The 17,095-nt window shown below is 42.0% G+C and overlaps 1 protein-coding gene across 2 annotated transcripts; it reads right to left on the reverse strand.

Annotated features, from left to right (window-relative positions):
• Positions 1–220: 220 nt before the first annotated feature.
• Positions 221–17,062, reverse strand: xkr4 (XK related 4). 2 transcript variants are annotated; one of them, XM_058074269.1, is made up of 5 exons: positions 16,706–17,062; positions 14,817–15,943; positions 11,057–11,256; positions 9,336–9,690; positions 221–7,249 (listed from the first exon to the last, which is right to left on the reverse strand). In XM_058074269.1, the coding sequence occupies exons 2-5, from the start codon at positions 15,632–15,634 to the stop codon at positions 6,652–6,654; spliced, it is 1,971 nt and encodes a 656-aa protein (XP_057930252.1). In that variant the 5' UTR covers positions 15,635–15,943; positions 16,706–17,062; the 3' UTR covers positions 221–6,651. The 2 variants fall into 2 exon arrangements, with proteins under 2 accessions (XP_057930252.1, XP_057930263.1); XM_058074280.1 differs by lacking the exon at positions 16,706–17,062 and having other exon boundaries at positions 14,817–15,958.
• Positions 17,063–17,095: the final 33 nt, after the last annotated feature.

Raw genomic sequence — 17,095 nt, forward strand, 5'->3', positions numbered from 1 at the left:
ATGCTGTGGAAATACGCTAAAATGTAGAATAAAACTAAGATAAAATTGCTAGTTTGAGCTCAAATCAGGAATTGAACCAACCATCTGTGAGTGTTTTATATTGGTACATATTTATTCATAGTGCCATATGAATCAGATTCATCGTGGAAGTGAACTTGCTAACATTAAGAACCAAGTACTCTGCTAGCTGTCAGCAGTCGTAGGGCCAGGCGCTGTAATTCTGTTGCTAATACCCATAATGCATTGTTGCACTGCCGGGGGCTTGGTAGGGAGACATTTGCTAAGGTGCACTGTAGTCGGACACCAGCTCCAAGCAGACCTGGTACCGCCATTGTGAATGTTGATGGTGATTAACAGTGCAGACAAGTCCCAACATTTGCGTGCTTTAATCTGATTAATTTAGTAAATTAATCACATGTACAATTATGTCTGTTTGGATATTAGCACGCGTTTTTCTTCGACATCTCATAGAATGTAAAGCAGACAATGAAACAAAGGAAGATTACATCAACAACAGGGCAGAAAATGGACCACAGTGTACTTTATTTAATGAATTTTGGTAGTTTGTGTTGCATTAAATTCAAATAAAAATGTACAAAAAATTCCTTATATACAAAAAAACATGTTTTGATCCTCTTCATAACAGGATTCTTTTTTTTTAAATTTAATTTTATTTTTTTTACAATGATCTTTTTCATCCCTTTGAACACGTTTGGACATTTGTTTCACTTTCATCACACAATGCCATCTTTATGTTTTTTTCTTGAAAAAATACACCACATACAGCACATGTATTGTTTTATATGCTCATAGTTACATCATCATGGCATCCAAAGACGCCCGTCACAGTCACAACTCAGGACGAGATCTTTTTTTTTTCCACATGTACACTTTGCATATGTTTATTTACACTTATGGAGTCGACCATCTTATTTACGCTGATAAACCACTTCCGCACCATCCACCCCTCCAAAATCATCCTTTTCTTCATGTCCTGTTGTATTAAAAGCCCTCCTGTAGGTCAAATATGCTAAGATGTTCCAGATATTTGAATGATTGGAATAATGAACATGATTATTTTTGGAGTGGAACGCTACATTTGTATTCCTAATTGGCTTTTTCAGTGGAGCATCCATCCACGCACATGTGCCGCCATTGTTCATTGTCGGAAAAGCGGCCCTTAAGGACGTACACGTTGATGATGGCGTACCGTGACACCAGGACTGTTTCGCCATCTCCATGGCCGCATAATTAAGAATTAAATGTGGTATTTCATATTTTGTACACCAGCACATACTGTATATATATTCCTAGGGAAAAAAAGCCTGCATCTCAGCTTTGTGATACGGGTGACAAAGCTATTTATTAGCATATTTATTATTTATCGACTTTTTAAAAACCTTAGTAAGTCAAAATATTAATAGATCAAAGTGGTAATCAAAATGGGAAAAATACCCCAAAAATTGTACACAAATACATTTGTAACATTATCAGGAAAAAGAACATGATTTTAATATTAGAGTTGAAGTTTTTTTTTTAAGTAATTTTTTGGGCGCAAAAGTTGTCATATTAAAGTCAGAATATTATGAAAAAAATTCAAAATGATTTTTGAAAAAATTTAAATACTTGGAAAATTGGGGAAAAAAACAGCAAAATCGGAAGGGGGAAGTTCAGCCTAATTTAAGGCTCATTCAACTATATCACAAAGCTGATATGCGGGGTTAAAAAGATGTATATACGTACAGTATATATAAGTTCTCAGCATAATGTGGCCTTGCATCCTATCGTCTTTGTACCCAATTACACTTTTTTGTCCTTTTTCCCCTTTTACTCTTGTTTCCCCCCCTCATATTTTCTTATATTATATTTCAATATTATGACTCTATACGATAATCTATAATATTTTGACTGAATTCTCACAGTATTAGCATTTTTGGCCCAACCTAGATAACTTTAGAAATGAATGTTTCAACTTAAATCTTATTCATTCATTCATTCATTTTCTACCGCTTTTCCTCACGAGGGTCGCGGGGGTGCTGGAGCCTATCCCAGCTGTCTTTGAGCGAGAGGCGGGGTACACCAATCACAGGGCACATATAGACAAACAACCATTCCCACTCACATTCATACCTATGGACAATTTGGAGTGGCCATTTAACCTAGCATGTTTTTGGAATGTGGGAGGAAACCGGAGTACCCGGAGACCACGCATGCACGGGGAGAACATGCAAACTCCACACAGAGATGGCAGAGGGTGGGATTGAACCCTGGTCTCCTAGCTGTGAGGTCTGCGCGCTAACCACTCGTCCGCCGTGCCGCCCAACTTAAATCTTATGACATTTTTATTTCAATAACAAGTTATTTCCTCATAATATTATGACTTTATTCTGCTAATATTTAAAGAGGCTGTGGCCATAATCCTTGACCTGATTTCAGGACATTGTTGTAGATGCTGATATATTTCCTAATTTAATCAGATGAACAGTCTAATTGATTGATTATCCAGTTGCTTTGTGTTGTGCTTTCGAGAAGAATTACAGTGCATTGTACTTAGATTTAAAAAAAAAACAAAAAAAAAAACCTGACTACTTTGTGCAAAGGTTGTAAAAAGAATTCCAGTGTAGTAACGGACAAGTAATCTAATGTGCTTTTGGTGCTCCTAGATCCATGGAGCTTCCGTTCAGAGGGTCGGCATCAATATGGAAAATGACATCAGTCACTGCAGCAACATGAAATAACAGGCCGTCAAAATTGTATTCAACAATTAAAAATGAATTAAATCTTATGTAGAAATAATGACTAAAATGCGTAAAAATGATGATTTAGTCATGTGCTGCTTTGCTGCCATCTGTCTGCCATTTGTGGCATTACACTTCCATCTGGGTTGTAAGCAATCTCATCTGGACTATTCAGGCCTGCATTTCCTCAGATTGCCAGATTGTTGTGCAGTGCCGCCCACTTTTCAGTCCCATAATCAGACCACCCTGGTTCCCCGGTATTGGACCCCGTGGGCTCACCCACTTGGGTGCATGACGTGACCAAAGTTGGTTCTGTCGAGTTTTTTTGCTGATGTTTTTCCAGTTGAATGTATCACATATTCCAGTGATGTATACTCCAGAAGTTACCACAATTGTACTGCTCAGTACGTACTGTACAGCACTGTGGGTTCCAGTGTATATAAGAATAAAAGCTTACTTAGTCTGCTCAGACCATATCTAAGATCTAAGACGTAAATCTACCGTGCAAAAGTCTCAGGCCATCACTTTAAAAATACTAAACCGCTTCTGTGTAGTACCGCAGTCTCGTAGTATGTAGTAGTCAGTATGACTTCCACACTCACATAGCACAATCAGAGCTGGGAAACACTTGGGGGGTCTGAGATTTGGTTTGGAGTCTGATTGGACTAGGAATCTCCCATCCGATCATATCACTCTGTCATGTGATCAATTTGGAAATTTGAAGTTGTTTGTATTCTAGGACCACTTCCCTGATGTACGCCCAATTTTGTTGGTTTTGCCCAAAGGGTTAAGGTACTCGGTGCACATCGACCACTCTTATTTATCTGAACAGCTTTCTTTGAGGTGGAAAAAGTCGGAAAAATCATCTTGACTACGGACTGAATCTACCAATGGAAGGCATTCCCAGATACGGCTGATGGGAAATGACACAATAGATAAATTGTTCTCTTTCACACCAGCTTTACTTTCACCTTCCAGGCACACTAGCTTAAGTTTCACTTCCTAAACGGACGTGGCAACCTCCTTGATGCTAAGAACCGGCGCTGTAACCGACTATTTTTAATACCATTTGGAAAAACCTTCTCCGACAGAATCCAAAAGAAAGGCTAAGGAGAGGAATGTTGTTCGGAGTCACGTGGCATCGATGGAAGCGTCAACATTGTTAGCGTCTGTTTGTGTCCTCGTCAAGCAGGAAGTACAAACACATCCAATGGCGACATAAGACGCGTGCACAGTACTTTACACACAGACACAACGACTTGTAAGTACCTCGATCATCTCCAAAAGTACAAAAATGCTGCATGTCAGAGTACTACTACTGGTTCCATTTGGCGAAGATGGTTGCTTGGTTGTGTCCTTTATCCTTGATTCCTTTCCTTGTCAGTTCTCATCTGTTTATATGTGTCTGTTTATATCTACCGTTTCCTTCCTGAACCCATAAGAATCCATTCCAAGTCCTGATGGTGGCTACGGTGTAGACCACATGGGAAACATAGAACCTGCCTGTGATCCACAAGGCTTGGATGGAAGCAACTGTTTATGTCTCTGGGGGTGAGTGGAATGAGCCAATCTTTGGGGGACAAGAAGACGCCATGTGTTTGTTGCTTGGGCTCAACTAGCATTTGATGCCTACTTAAAGCATCATAACTGTTCAATAGATTTAAAATGAGCTTTCATGACAAAATAAATATGAATATATGTAAATCAAAGTGTATTAGAAATGTATTTTCTGTATAGTTTTTAACATTGGACACCATAAACCTAACAAGCTACTGTAGGTTTATACTCTGCTGAAGGAATGAATGAATTTGACTGCCAAGATGGAGGATGAGTACCGTATTTTCCGGACTATAAGTCGCATTTTTTTTCATAGGTTGGCTGTTCCTGCGACTTATACTCCAGAGCGACTTATCAATGAAAAAACTGGACACTTTTTCTGTTTATGTTTATTTTTCATGTAGCTGAATAAGCATTGTGTTAGCATATCTTACACCTATTCAGCCTGTTCTCTATTCTTTTATTGTTAGAACTTGCCTTCCAAGAGGACGTAATGTCTGTTTTGGTCAAGTAGTTTCGAAAATAAATTACCCGTAAAAAATGCTACTTATACTCCAGTGCGACTTATTTATGTTTTTTTCGACCTAATTATGCATTTTTGGCATTGTACGACTTATACTCTGGAGTGACTTATAGTCCAGAAAATATGGTATATATCCGAGCTCACCAGAAGGTAATGTGACTTTTACAACAAAGTATCAGAACTGTTCCTGAGACGGATAGAGTGCAAATAAAAGGTAAGAAGAAATAAATAAATGAGAACTAAAGTATGTAAAAACAATATTTTTAAGCGAAGTGGATTATTCCCTTCTTCATATGAGCCTCTTAATGAACAACCTGGATGGACTTTAAAAACCAAAACACCTGATCCAAATCACTAGCCACCAGTTTCAGACCTTTAAACCAGGGATGCCCAAAGTCTATTCTATTCTATTCTATTCTATTCTATTCTATTGTAGGAATGTAGGAAGCGGTAAATAAAACAGCAACATGAACGAATCAGCAGTCATTTCTGAAAATAATTTTTTTTTATGGTTATTACCGTTTTTACGGTAATATCGTAATATCATGATCATGACATATTTAAAAAAAGTATGTTATTCTTTAAAGCTGTAATATAAGAAAAAAAACAACAAAGTTGGCATCTTTGGTAAATCATTGTGTAAATTATGAGAATAAAGTCAAAATATTACAGGAAAAGTATGTTGAAATGGGTGGGGTCAACAGAAAGGAAAAAAAGCTGCAATTGTACGAGAATGAAGTAAAAATATGAAAAAACTCGAATGACAAAGTCAACAATTTTAAGAATAAAAATAAATTAATTAAAAAAAATCATAATACGGTAATACCAAAATAGAATGTACAAAATAATTTAAGAAAAATGTTTAAAAAAGGAGCAAAAGTTGGAGAAAAAGAGCAAAGTTTGTACTATTAATACGCCTTTTCACCTATGGTGGAATAAATACACACACACACACACATACTATATATATCTCATCTGTTGCTTTTTGCTGTGTAGGCTGAGCCCTTGTCACATTGAACCATCCTCACTCATCACATATCCAGGTCCTGCATCACATTATTATATATTATTATATATTATATATACATCATCCATTGCTTACCTTTTGTGTTTGTGCGCTACATCGTGCGTTGATTGGCTGTTTGTGTTTGCTAACAGCCATGTATCGAAGGACTACAATGATCCTCCATCGACATGTCTGAGGTGATTGATGGTGCAGACGGAGAATAACTATGCTATAAATAGCATAATTATCATCCATCAACACAGCTGTCACATGACTACCCAAGATGCACAGCACACCAGGATGGATTCTTATGGGTTCCAAGCGCACGGATGCTTGCTATACTTTCTTGCTTTTCAGACCGCAATGATCTTCCATGTGTGAGGGGACTACCAGGCCATCTGGAGCTCCACATCCATAAGCTCCACAAGCAAGACAACATTTCCCAGGAATGTTTTTGGCACCAAGAACACAAGGTCGTCAGAAGTCAAGGTCACCTGAGTGGACACAGGTGACGTTTCTGACGCAGGGATGATTTACTCATCACGCTGTGCAATGAAGGGGGGGGATTCAAGTGTCATTCCAGACAAAGGTCATACATGTCTGGAGGGATGTGTTGGTATGTTTGGATGTTCTGACCCTGAACGCATCAGCCTTAGGGTTGCGTTTGGACGCACTGTGGGCTTCCCCGATGAGACTTATAAAAATAAACAGGAGATGTTGAATGGTCAGATGATTGAGCAGGCCAGTATTCTCCTTGATGGCCACCACCGAGTTGACACGGAGGATGTGGAGATGAGAGCGGTAGAAAGGTCTTCTATTGCTGGATACTATAACGTGGTTTCATACTCCAACCTCTCCTGTACCAGAGCGTCGTCTTTATACTGCAGCCGTGGAGTCAAGGAGCAGTCTATAGCCAGGATGGCCTTACGTATACTCCGATCCAGGACGTGGCGCTCCCAAGCCGGGTAGCGGTTCCTACAAAGATCGATCTTGATGACCGTCTCCTCCAGGCGTGGTGCGCGAGACGACGGCGTGGACGGCACGTTGTGTCGCACCTGAAACACCGGCATGCACCCATCCCTTTCTGAGTGTTTCCCGTCACGCTCTAGTGTGGCGGTGGCGCCCCCCAGGGTGGAACGCAGGGAGTTGGTGGCCCCCTCGGATGGCAACGTGGAGAACTGCGCGGTGGAGTCCAGGTCCAGGCGCTGGCAGCTTGGCGAGTGTCCGAATCGTGGCCCGTTGGGGTGGAAAAAGGCGTAGTACATGAGCAGGAAAACAACGCCGGTGAGGAAGCTGCTGAAGATGACGCAAAGCGCTGGCACCGCAAAGGAGTCAGTGGGGTGAGGTGAGCGGTAGATGTACCACAAAGCGCTGAGAGCGGCGTTCTCCACCAGTATCACCAGGTAGTAGATGAACAGACGACACCTGCACCACCGTGGAAGACAAACACAACAGTTGGTCACGCTAGCCTGCATCCCCCACTCAGGGTGTGGAAAATAATCGATATTAATTGATACATCGATGCGCTCATTCACCGGGTATGGATGCAACTGACGGGAAAAAATCAAGATTCATTAGTTTGTGGGTATCGGTAAAATCCGATGCAAGCGCAGTTTTATTAATGTTCAACTTCACCCCATATGCTGTTCCTTAGGTGCCATGAATGCACCATCATTATTTGACGTTTTGTATTGAATACAAATGGAAGCCGTGAGGCACATACAACTACTAGTAAAACAGCATGGACGTTCCTAGCAAGCAGCAGAGGAAGTTTCTATATTTAACCCCCCCCCCCCCACTCACATTCATACCTAGGGACAATTTGGAGTGTTTTTGTTGTTAGAATGTGGGTGGAAACCGGAGTACCCGGATAAAACCCATGCAAACTCCACCGATGGTGGAAGCTGGTAGAAATATTGATGGGAAATGGAAAAAGAAAAGTGTTTGTACGTGACAGTCTTTTAGCTTTAAGCTTTAGCGTCACTTCATTACGGTTTTTCCAAAGTATATTTATTAGGGCTGTCAAAGTTAACGTGTTAATGACGCGTTACCGGAAGTTCCCTTTAACGGCGGCAAATTTTTTTATGTGCAATTAACATGTGCTCCTCCTGTTTGACCCTCGGCCCCCACCGTAGTTTGGCTGAAGCACAGTAACTCTGTAGCCCCAAGGTGGAAGAAATATTGATGGGAAATGGAGAAAAAAAAAAGAGTATTTAGATTGGTAAAGTTGGCTCTTGTAGCAAGACCGAAGTTATTTGGATCTACTGTCGCTGTGTTTGACTTAATACAGATTCCATGGCCTGCCAGAGACTGGAGCAGTGCAGGTATAGTTTTTATTGTCATATACAATGCTACTTTGGCATAAGAATGGCCCAACTAACCAGTACTTTTCACATTTTCACATCTCTCTCATGATTTTGGCACTGAACTGCTAGCTAAATTGGACTTCCAGCTGCTATTGATGGGCTGTCAATGTGATAACCGTGGCTGAAGTGTTTTGCTAGCGTTAGCCATTTATCATGGATTTAGCATGGAACCACAATGATGCACATTGGCACTAAAAGTCATCAAATCTTAGTACATAGTATCAGCATTGTTAGCCGTTTACATGAGAATAAGCGGTATAGAAAGTAAATTTATTCATTCATGTTCTACCGCTTTTTCTTCACGAGGGTCGCGGGGGTGCTGGAGCCTATCCCAGCTGTCTTCAGGCGAGAGGCGGGGTACACCCTGGACTGGTCTATGTTATTTTAATACAGAGTAAATATCACCGGTCCAGGGTGTACCCCGCCTCTCGCCCAAAGTCAGCTGGGATAGGCTCCAGCATACCCCCATCCTAGTGAGGATAAGCGGTATAAAAAGCGGATTGATAGAGTAAATTCCTTTATTCATTCATTTTCTACCGCTTTTCCTCACGAGGGTCGCGGAGGTGCTGGAGCCTATCCTAGCTGTCTTGGGGCGAGAGGCGGGGTCCACCCCAAACTGGTGGCCGGCCAATCACAGGACACATATAGACAAACAGCCATTCACACTCACATTCATACCTATGGACAATTTGGAGTGGCCAATTAACCTAGCATGTTTTTGGAATGTGGGAGGAAACCGGAGTACCCGGAGAAAACCCACGCATGCACGAGGAGAACATGCAAACTCCACACAGAGATGGCCGAGGGTGGAATTGAACCCTGGTCTCCTAGCTGTGAGGTCTGCGTGCTAACCACACGACCGAATTTGGAGTGGCCAATTAACCTAGCATGAAACCGGAGTACCCTGAGAAAACCCACACATGCACGGGGAGAACATGCAAACTCCACACTGAGGGTGGAATCGAACTCGGGTCTCCTAGCTCAACCACTCGACCGCCGTGCAGCCCACCAAAAGATTTCCCCTACTTATTATAAATAAATAACATTGACCCCCTCCGCCCATCAGCTCTGTCCCCATGCAGCATTCAGAACAAGCAGGTCTGCATGTGTGGTTCTACAAAGCAAAGAAAAACAATCAAGCTCACCTTGTGCGTCCCTCCTTGACATTGAACCAGGAGAAGATGTAGATGATGCCCACCACCATGTCAAACACAATCTCCTCCCACTTGCTGATGCAGAAGTCGGTCTCACAGTGGACGATCCAGAAGGTCATGATGCACCAGTGCAGCACGATGAAGATGCCAAAGTAGAGTTGGAACACAGACGCGAACAAGGCAAACGTGATGACCCGCGCCGCGATGGTGAAGAAGTGCCAGCAGAACTGAATGATGACAGCCAGGTAGCTGATGGGCTTCTTGTCGTCACGAGACTCTCGCAGGGCCTTCTGGTAGGAGGCCAGCGCCCAGGCCAAGGAGACCAGGGACGCTGCTGCTGTCATACCTGAGACACAAAATTAACAGAACACATTTCTGTTGTCCCCGCCCATGTCATGTGCTCAGGGCCTTCAAAATCAGGAGTGCTGGCCCATGTCACATACATACTATTATTAGCAATCAGATTTCAGATTCGCCTCACGGGGCCAGCTAGCAGGCCGCCAGTGACGTCAGAAAGCTCAAAGCGACGAGTTGCTCCATGTCACAGTATATGAACAAACTGGTGACTTTGTATGTACTTTGTATTTCCACTGATATATTTGATTTCATATTTGATTTCATTTTGATGTTTGTGTCACATAGAAGATAAATACTGATTGTGACTGCATCAAATTATGGTTTAGTGTAGAGCAGCGCTTCCCAAAAAGGCTTTACAGCCATATAGCCCTTCAGACATTTGATGTTATAACACTGAATAAATGCTGTTTTGTTAGGAAAAACATTATACAGTAAACCTCGGATATATCGGATTCAATTGTTCCCACTGGTTTTGTCCGATATAAGCGAAATCCGTTATATGCGTATACCGGAAAATGTCCGTTTCACGCATGATTTATATCCGGTATATGCGTAAATCGGATTTTATCCGTTATAAAAAGGCACTTCCTTGACTATGTTTCCAATGTACCTGGACGCGCAGGCAACGCTGCAAACGCTGCAAATGACGTCGTATAGCGGCCTGTCACGATTCAGCGAATCGGAGCGCCACGATGCGGCCATCCGATATATGCGAGGGAAATTTAATGGAAATGCATTGGAACGGGACTGGAGATTTTGTCCGAAATAGGCAAAATCCGTTATATGCAATGAATTTTTATTGGAAATGCATTATAGAAAAATTGGTTCTTTTTTATCTGTCCGTTGTGAGCAAATTTCCGATATATCCGAGTCCGATATATCCGAGGTTTACTATAATATTACGAGAAAAAAGTCCCAAATGTTTTGGAATAAAAAAGATCCACAAGAATGAAGCCGACATATTTTTAAATTGTTTCATTAAATGCAAAAATTAGCAAAAACATTTTTTTTCTTACATGTACCTTCCAGGCAGATCTACATATAACAGCGGCCCCTGCAGCCTTTGACCTTACAGGATGTGGACACCCCAGGTATAGACCTAACCCCACTCTAAAAGATCTAAATCCGGTCTACACAGAGGCTGGGCCACCAAGGCGTGGATGCTTTGTTCAGATTGTCCATTCCGAGGAATTATACAAATTATTCAAAATTATACAAATTTCCCCACTGAGGGACGAATAAAGGCATATCTTAATCTTAATCTTATACTCAGGCAAACCCACTGCGGTGCCACACAACAATAACCACACATGTACATACACAGGTGTGTGTGTGTGTGTGTGTGTGTGTTGTACCTTGCACAGCTTGTAGTTTGTGAGTCTGTATGATGATGCACAGTTGCAGCACCAGCTGAGGAGCGCTCTCCAGAAAGGTGGCCAGCAGATGCAGCATGCTCACGTCTGCAAACTCATAGATCATTCTCCAGTAGTAACGCCACCGCTCCGTCTCAGCGCTCTGACGACTACGGATGCCCAGGTAGATGGTATTGAGATACCTGGCCCGGGACGGAGAGAGGAATTATTATGACAATACGTTGAATTGAGGATGTTTACACAGAAAGTCATTCTCATTGTTATTGTCTTTCGTTCAGGTTTCTAAACCCTCATTGGTGTTTGTCAGGAGCGTCGCTGCAGCATTTTGGACTACCTGCAGTCGAGCCAGCTTGTCACACATGTGAAGAGGCAGTTGCAACTGAAAGAATGCTCTTTGATTATTTAGTCACCTCCTGTCTTGATAAATGTTTGAATGCCCACGCTCCAAGAGTTGCAAGGTTTAATAATAATTACAATCATATTAAATAATAATAATAACAACAAGTAGATGATGTGATGTCAGTACACATTGCGTGTGAATTCTAAAAAGCTGAAACAAAATTGAAATGCTTTGAAAAGGTTTGAAAATTTGAATGAACATAGGAGCTGCTCGGAAGCTGAAGCTGGACTGAAATGCTGTGGAAAAATGCTGAAACGTTGAATGAATGTCAAAATGGTTCAAAATGGTTTTCATCTGTGGTGTACACACATGACAGAATTAATTCTCAAATTTGTTTTCTCAACTGCGCTCCATTTTTCCCGCCACTACGTACTACGTGCTCCTCCTTTAATGACCCCCTGGCATGATGACCAGAGAGCTATGTACATTCCAATCATAAACTCTATAAGGTTCCTAAAATATTGTGACAGATCAATAACACACAAAAGGTTATTACTTAGGCCTATACATATTTGTTTTAAATCATGCTATAAATATTTTACAATAAAAATAATTTAAAAAATATTTGCAATGACCTCTCATGGCCCATCTACAGTACCACCACGGCCCACACTTTGGGAATCACTGGTCTAGAGTGATGTTCTAGTGCAGGGGTCGGCAACCTTTACTATGAAAAGAGCCATTTCACCCACTTGCCCACTAAAGAAAAATAGCCTGGAGCCGCAAAACGTTGTATGTTTAAAACAACATTGGTGGGAAAAAAAAAGACGAGTTGGAGTACTCTTGCTAGTACTGGAGATAAACTTTTGTTTTTAAATGAGCTCTAATTTATTTTTTAGAATCGTCAAATAACTCATTAATAATAATTAATAACTCAAATAACTCAAAGTATTACTCATTTCCCTTCATGTTAACCTGTCAGAGAGAACTGGATAGCATCCTGTCTGCTCATTCAGTCACCAGTCAGAACTCAGTCAGGATGCATTCATGGTCTCACACAAAGTTGGATTTTTGTAAACTCATAACAAAGACGTGCATTTTCACCACACGGGTGCTAAAAAATATTAAAGCATTGCAAAGGGAGCCGCAACAAAGAGGCTGGAGAGCCACATGCGGCTCTGGAGCCGCGGGTTGCTGACCCCTGTTCTAGTGACTTGTCAAAAATCACTCCCAGGTTTCTCGGTTTGGTTTTAGCAGAGAATTAATTCTTGTCACTTATACAGAAGTACAAGCCAAATAGTACAATCATCCGTCCATACATATACAACATACTATGCAGTGACACAAGGGGTGACAGGACAGGATGATTGGGCGATGAATGGGGTGAAGAAGGGGGACAACACTAGTAGAGGGGAGGGGAAAAAACAACAACTAGACTCCTAAATGAAGGAGCACAGTGTGGGACTGTTAAAAAAAAAATCTCGGCATACAATTTGGCATACAAGTAAAAAACATTGATCACACACATAGACAAGACCAGCGCCACCAAGGGAAAAATAGCAGATGCGGCCAACAGCCAGCCAGGCTACCTGCAGCCACTTGCAGCGCAAGGCGTGGTACCCGTCATGCACGCACCGCGCCAACAAACGGCCAACAAACGACCAACAAACGACCAACAAACGGCCAACAAACGGCCAACAAACGGCCAACAAACGGCCAACAAACGGCCAACAAACGGCCAACAAACGGCCAACAAACGGCCAACAAACAGCCAAGCAGTGTATTCATGTTGCTAAAAGTTTCTATTTTTTGTAAATATTCAGACAATATTAAACGTGAGCCCCATTTAAAATCAGAAATGAATGATCGATGAATCACACTTTTGAAGATAGACAGTGTACATACTGTAGCTAGCTAATGCTACCTATGCAGTTATAGAGGTACCGCAGACACTCTCTTCCTGTGTTAGTGTCATGGATACACACACACACACTGAAATATTCATTCCAGTTGGGGTTTCCTGGTGGAGTTATGTTACTGTAGAGGTGTCAAAGTGCAACCCGGGGGCCATTTGCAGCACACAATTTGTTTTTTTATTGGGCCGCAATAAAAGTAAACTAAGACTACATTATTAATGAAATGAAAATGCAACCTAACTAGAATGTCCATCTTACTGTCTTACTTATTTGGTCACCTCCTGTCTTGATAAATGTTTGAATGCCCACACTCCAAGAGTTGCAAGGTTTAATAATAATTACAATCATATTAAATAATAATAATAACAACAAGTAGATGATGCGATGTCAGTAGACATTGTGTGTGAATTCTAAAAAGCTGAAGCAAAATTGAAATGCTTTGAAAAGGTTTGAAAATTTGAATGAACATAGGAGCCGCTCGGAAGCTGAAGCTGGACTGAAATGCTGTGGAAAAATGCTAAAACGTTGAATGAATGTCAGAATGGTTCAGGTTATTATTATTATTTTTTGCAGACGATTCAAACCCAACCTGGTGTTTTTGCACTTATTTGTGCAAAAACATTTTTTTTTTAGTGTGTGGGTTTTTTTTTATCGAATTAATCAAAAAATAACTGATTAATCGGTTAATAAAATAATCTTGAGCTGCTTCAACTTAATTACTCCAGGTTGAGAACCCCAGCATCAGCGACATTATCCTTCAATCACCCTTTCCAACAAAGCACTCACAGGAAGTTGAAAAAAGTGTAATGTGGCCTTGAGCCCGGAGCGCCCTAGCCGTTGAGCTAAAGACTGTCAACCGAACCCCCAGCCTGACCGTCGTACAGCCAGGCAAGCTAGCCCCCACGCCATGTTGGTGGAAGGAAAATACGGAACAAGTGCCGTTAAAGATGGATCTGTACCGGTCTATCATATATGTAGAAGTTTTAAACCTGGCGCATGGGGGTGCTTGGGGAAACTGTGGCTGCATATGTGTTGCTATGGTAACTGTGGTAACTGCTATGGTAACACAATCGATATAATCAAACTAGTTTTACACGACGACACCACAGCGATGTAGGTCACATAGAATAAATAACTTGAACTGATATTTTCCTAGCTTGTTTTCTATGAATTGAAGCAATAACGTAAGAAGAGTAAGCTAGCTCTCATGGAGGAAAATGAGCTAGCTTCCCCTAAACTGCCATTTTAGGGAAGCCATAACCTGGGGCAGTCACGTGACTGTCACATGACAACGGCTCCTAAAGGTTCCTATAAAGGTTCCTATTAAGGGTTCCTATAAAAGGCTCCTATTGTCACTTTGAAGTCCAGCACAAAAGGTGCATAGGAGACTTTTCAACAGGTGGACGGCGCCACTCGGAGCAGGTTGGATAGATTATTATTGACGGTGATGAGAGCAAACATCCATAAAGGACGAGCAAGCTCTTACCTCCATATCTGTCCCAGTTGGAGGATGTGGATGAGGGCCTGAGAGAAACACACGCAGAAGGAGAAGGAGGTGGACGGTTTCCGGGTGCGGGCGGGCACGGCGGTGCTGGTCGTGCTGGTGGTGTTGGTGTTCCTGCTGGCGGTGGACGCCTGTCTCTGCGGGGTGGCCGGGTGGTGCTGAGGGCTCACGTCTCCGCTCAGCAGCTTGTTCCCGTCCACGTGCGGACCGTCGGCGTGTTCCGTCGCGTCCTCCGGGCCGAAGTCGTGAACAAACCACCGGAAGCTGAAGAGCTGCACGGAGAAGGAGCCCAGCACGACGAAGACTAGCGTGAGGCCAAACCACCAGTAGTCCCGGTGCAGGTAGTAGTCCACAGACAGCCACACGTCTGTGCCCACGTCCGCCACGTACACCAGCATGGCGGTGAGGATCCACAAGCAGTCCCACACCGGGTTCTGGTGCGGTTCCTGGCCCGGACCCACATAAGTCGACCTGGAGCCGCCGCCTCCGCCGCCGCGGCCGCAGCATCGCGACTCCCCGTTGGCGAAGTCCGCGTCCCCGGTGCCCTTGCAGTCGGGATGGACGCTCGGGTGGAGCCCCTGGATCGAACCGGAGTGCTCGGAGTTCTGCAGGGGAGTGAAGGCCACGTCGCTCTTGTTCATCTTCAGGACGCCGTCAGACTTGGCCGCCATGATGACAAGACTGTGCTGCCTCACCGACACCCCGATGTGTCTCCTCCTCCTTTCTGAGCAGAACCAGAACCGATACACTGCCGCCTGCTCATCACACACACACACACACGCGCCCAGGAACGCAACCATCCACACTTCACATCATCTCGTCATCGTTCCGCTCACATCCGAACTCCGGTCCGTTTCGTGTCTGGAACTTGATTCCGGATTCCGGTTCTGGGGCTTTGTCACGATACATCCATCCCGAGCGTGGACAAAAGGAGGGATGCCGCCATCATCATCATCATCTTCAATGGCAGCGACTGGGAACTATGACGTCATTTCAATGATGTCATCTCCTCTCGTCTTCCTGGCTGCCGTGCTCCTCTTGGCCCGTTTTAGACCTGCAACTAAGGTCTTCTTGGTTCCAGAGGGTCCCTTTTCCCAGCGGGGCCATAACTGAAACATAAAAGGCTGAAAGATCTTCTGAGATATATATATATATATATATATATATATATATATATATATATATATCTATATATATATATATATATATATATATATATATATATATATATATATATATATATATATATATATATATATATATATATATATATATATATATATATATATATATATATATATATATATATATATATATGAAGGGACATATATACATATATATAGAAAGAAAAACAATGCATCTTAGCAATGGGACTCAAATATTAGTTCAAGTTGGCCTTTTGCCACCCTGCTTTTGCTGTTTAGTTCAACCTTCCTCTGAATTTTATTTTCATAATAACATGGCTTTATTCCCATAATATTACAGCTGTTTTAAAATAGTTTTTCATATAAACTTTAAAAAAAATATAATCTTTTTTTCTCTTAATATTTTGACTTTTCTTGACTTATCACTGGTTCTGCAATCTCAGTAACTTTTATCATCATGTTGACATAGCAATATGAATGACTTACTTTTTTGTCCCTTCAGTGAGGAACATGGAATTGGGATTCCTGTCTAGAATGTCTTTGCATTCTTCTACGGACAACAAATTTGGGAACTTTTCTTCCAGTTTTGGTCCAATATTTCCAAAGCAGATAAGGTCTGCTTTGGAAATATTATCATATTTGGCATTTTTGGCCTTTCCATCTATAAAATAATGAGAGTAATCTGCTTTCTTAGTACCATTCCTAATAAGACCATTTAGGATGTACCATGTTGGAGCCCGCCATGGCGTAGTGGTTAGTGTTCTGGACTCTGGAGCGGACGCCTCGTGTTCAAATCTCCACTAGTAACCACCATGGGTATTCGTCAGGAAGGGCATCTGGAATGTAAAGGGCTCAAGCCAAAAATCAGTATGCGGATCAGGAAAAAGCCGAAAAACAAACAAACCGTGTTGCTGTCATGTTATTTTTGTTCTTGTCTAATAGTGGATTTTAATATTCTTTGTTATTCACTCTGAAAATATTTGTTTGCATATTTCTAAATAGCTTATAGTTTTTTTCTATGCTTAAGTATGATGAATAACTGAGTGCAACATTGGTGTGGTGCAATAAATCAATCACACGTTGATTTGAGCTAAATGAATGTCATTTGCAGTCAAT

This window comes from Doryrhamphus excisus, chromosome 1 (genome assembly GCF_030265055.1).
Source record: "Doryrhamphus excisus isolate RoL2022-K1 chromosome 1, RoL_Dexc_1.0, whole genome shotgun sequence".
Lineage (NCBI taxonomy): Eukaryota > Metazoa > Chordata > Actinopteri > Syngnathiformes > Syngnathidae > Doryrhamphus > Doryrhamphus excisus.

Coding starts and splice junctions, on each gene's coding strand:
- xkr4 (XM_058074269.1), bottom strand. CDS start 15,634: ATGGTTGCGTTCCTGGGCGCGTGTGTGTGTGTGTGTGATGAGCAGGCG. Junction 11,257..14,816: donor CAACTGGGACAGATATGGAG/GTAAGAGCTTGC, acceptor GTCCCGGGCCAG/GTATCTCAATACCATCTACC. Junction 7,250..9,335: donor GTCAAGGAGGGACGCACAAG/GTGAGCTTGATT, acceptor ACGGTGGTGCAG/GTGTCGTCTGTTCATCTACT.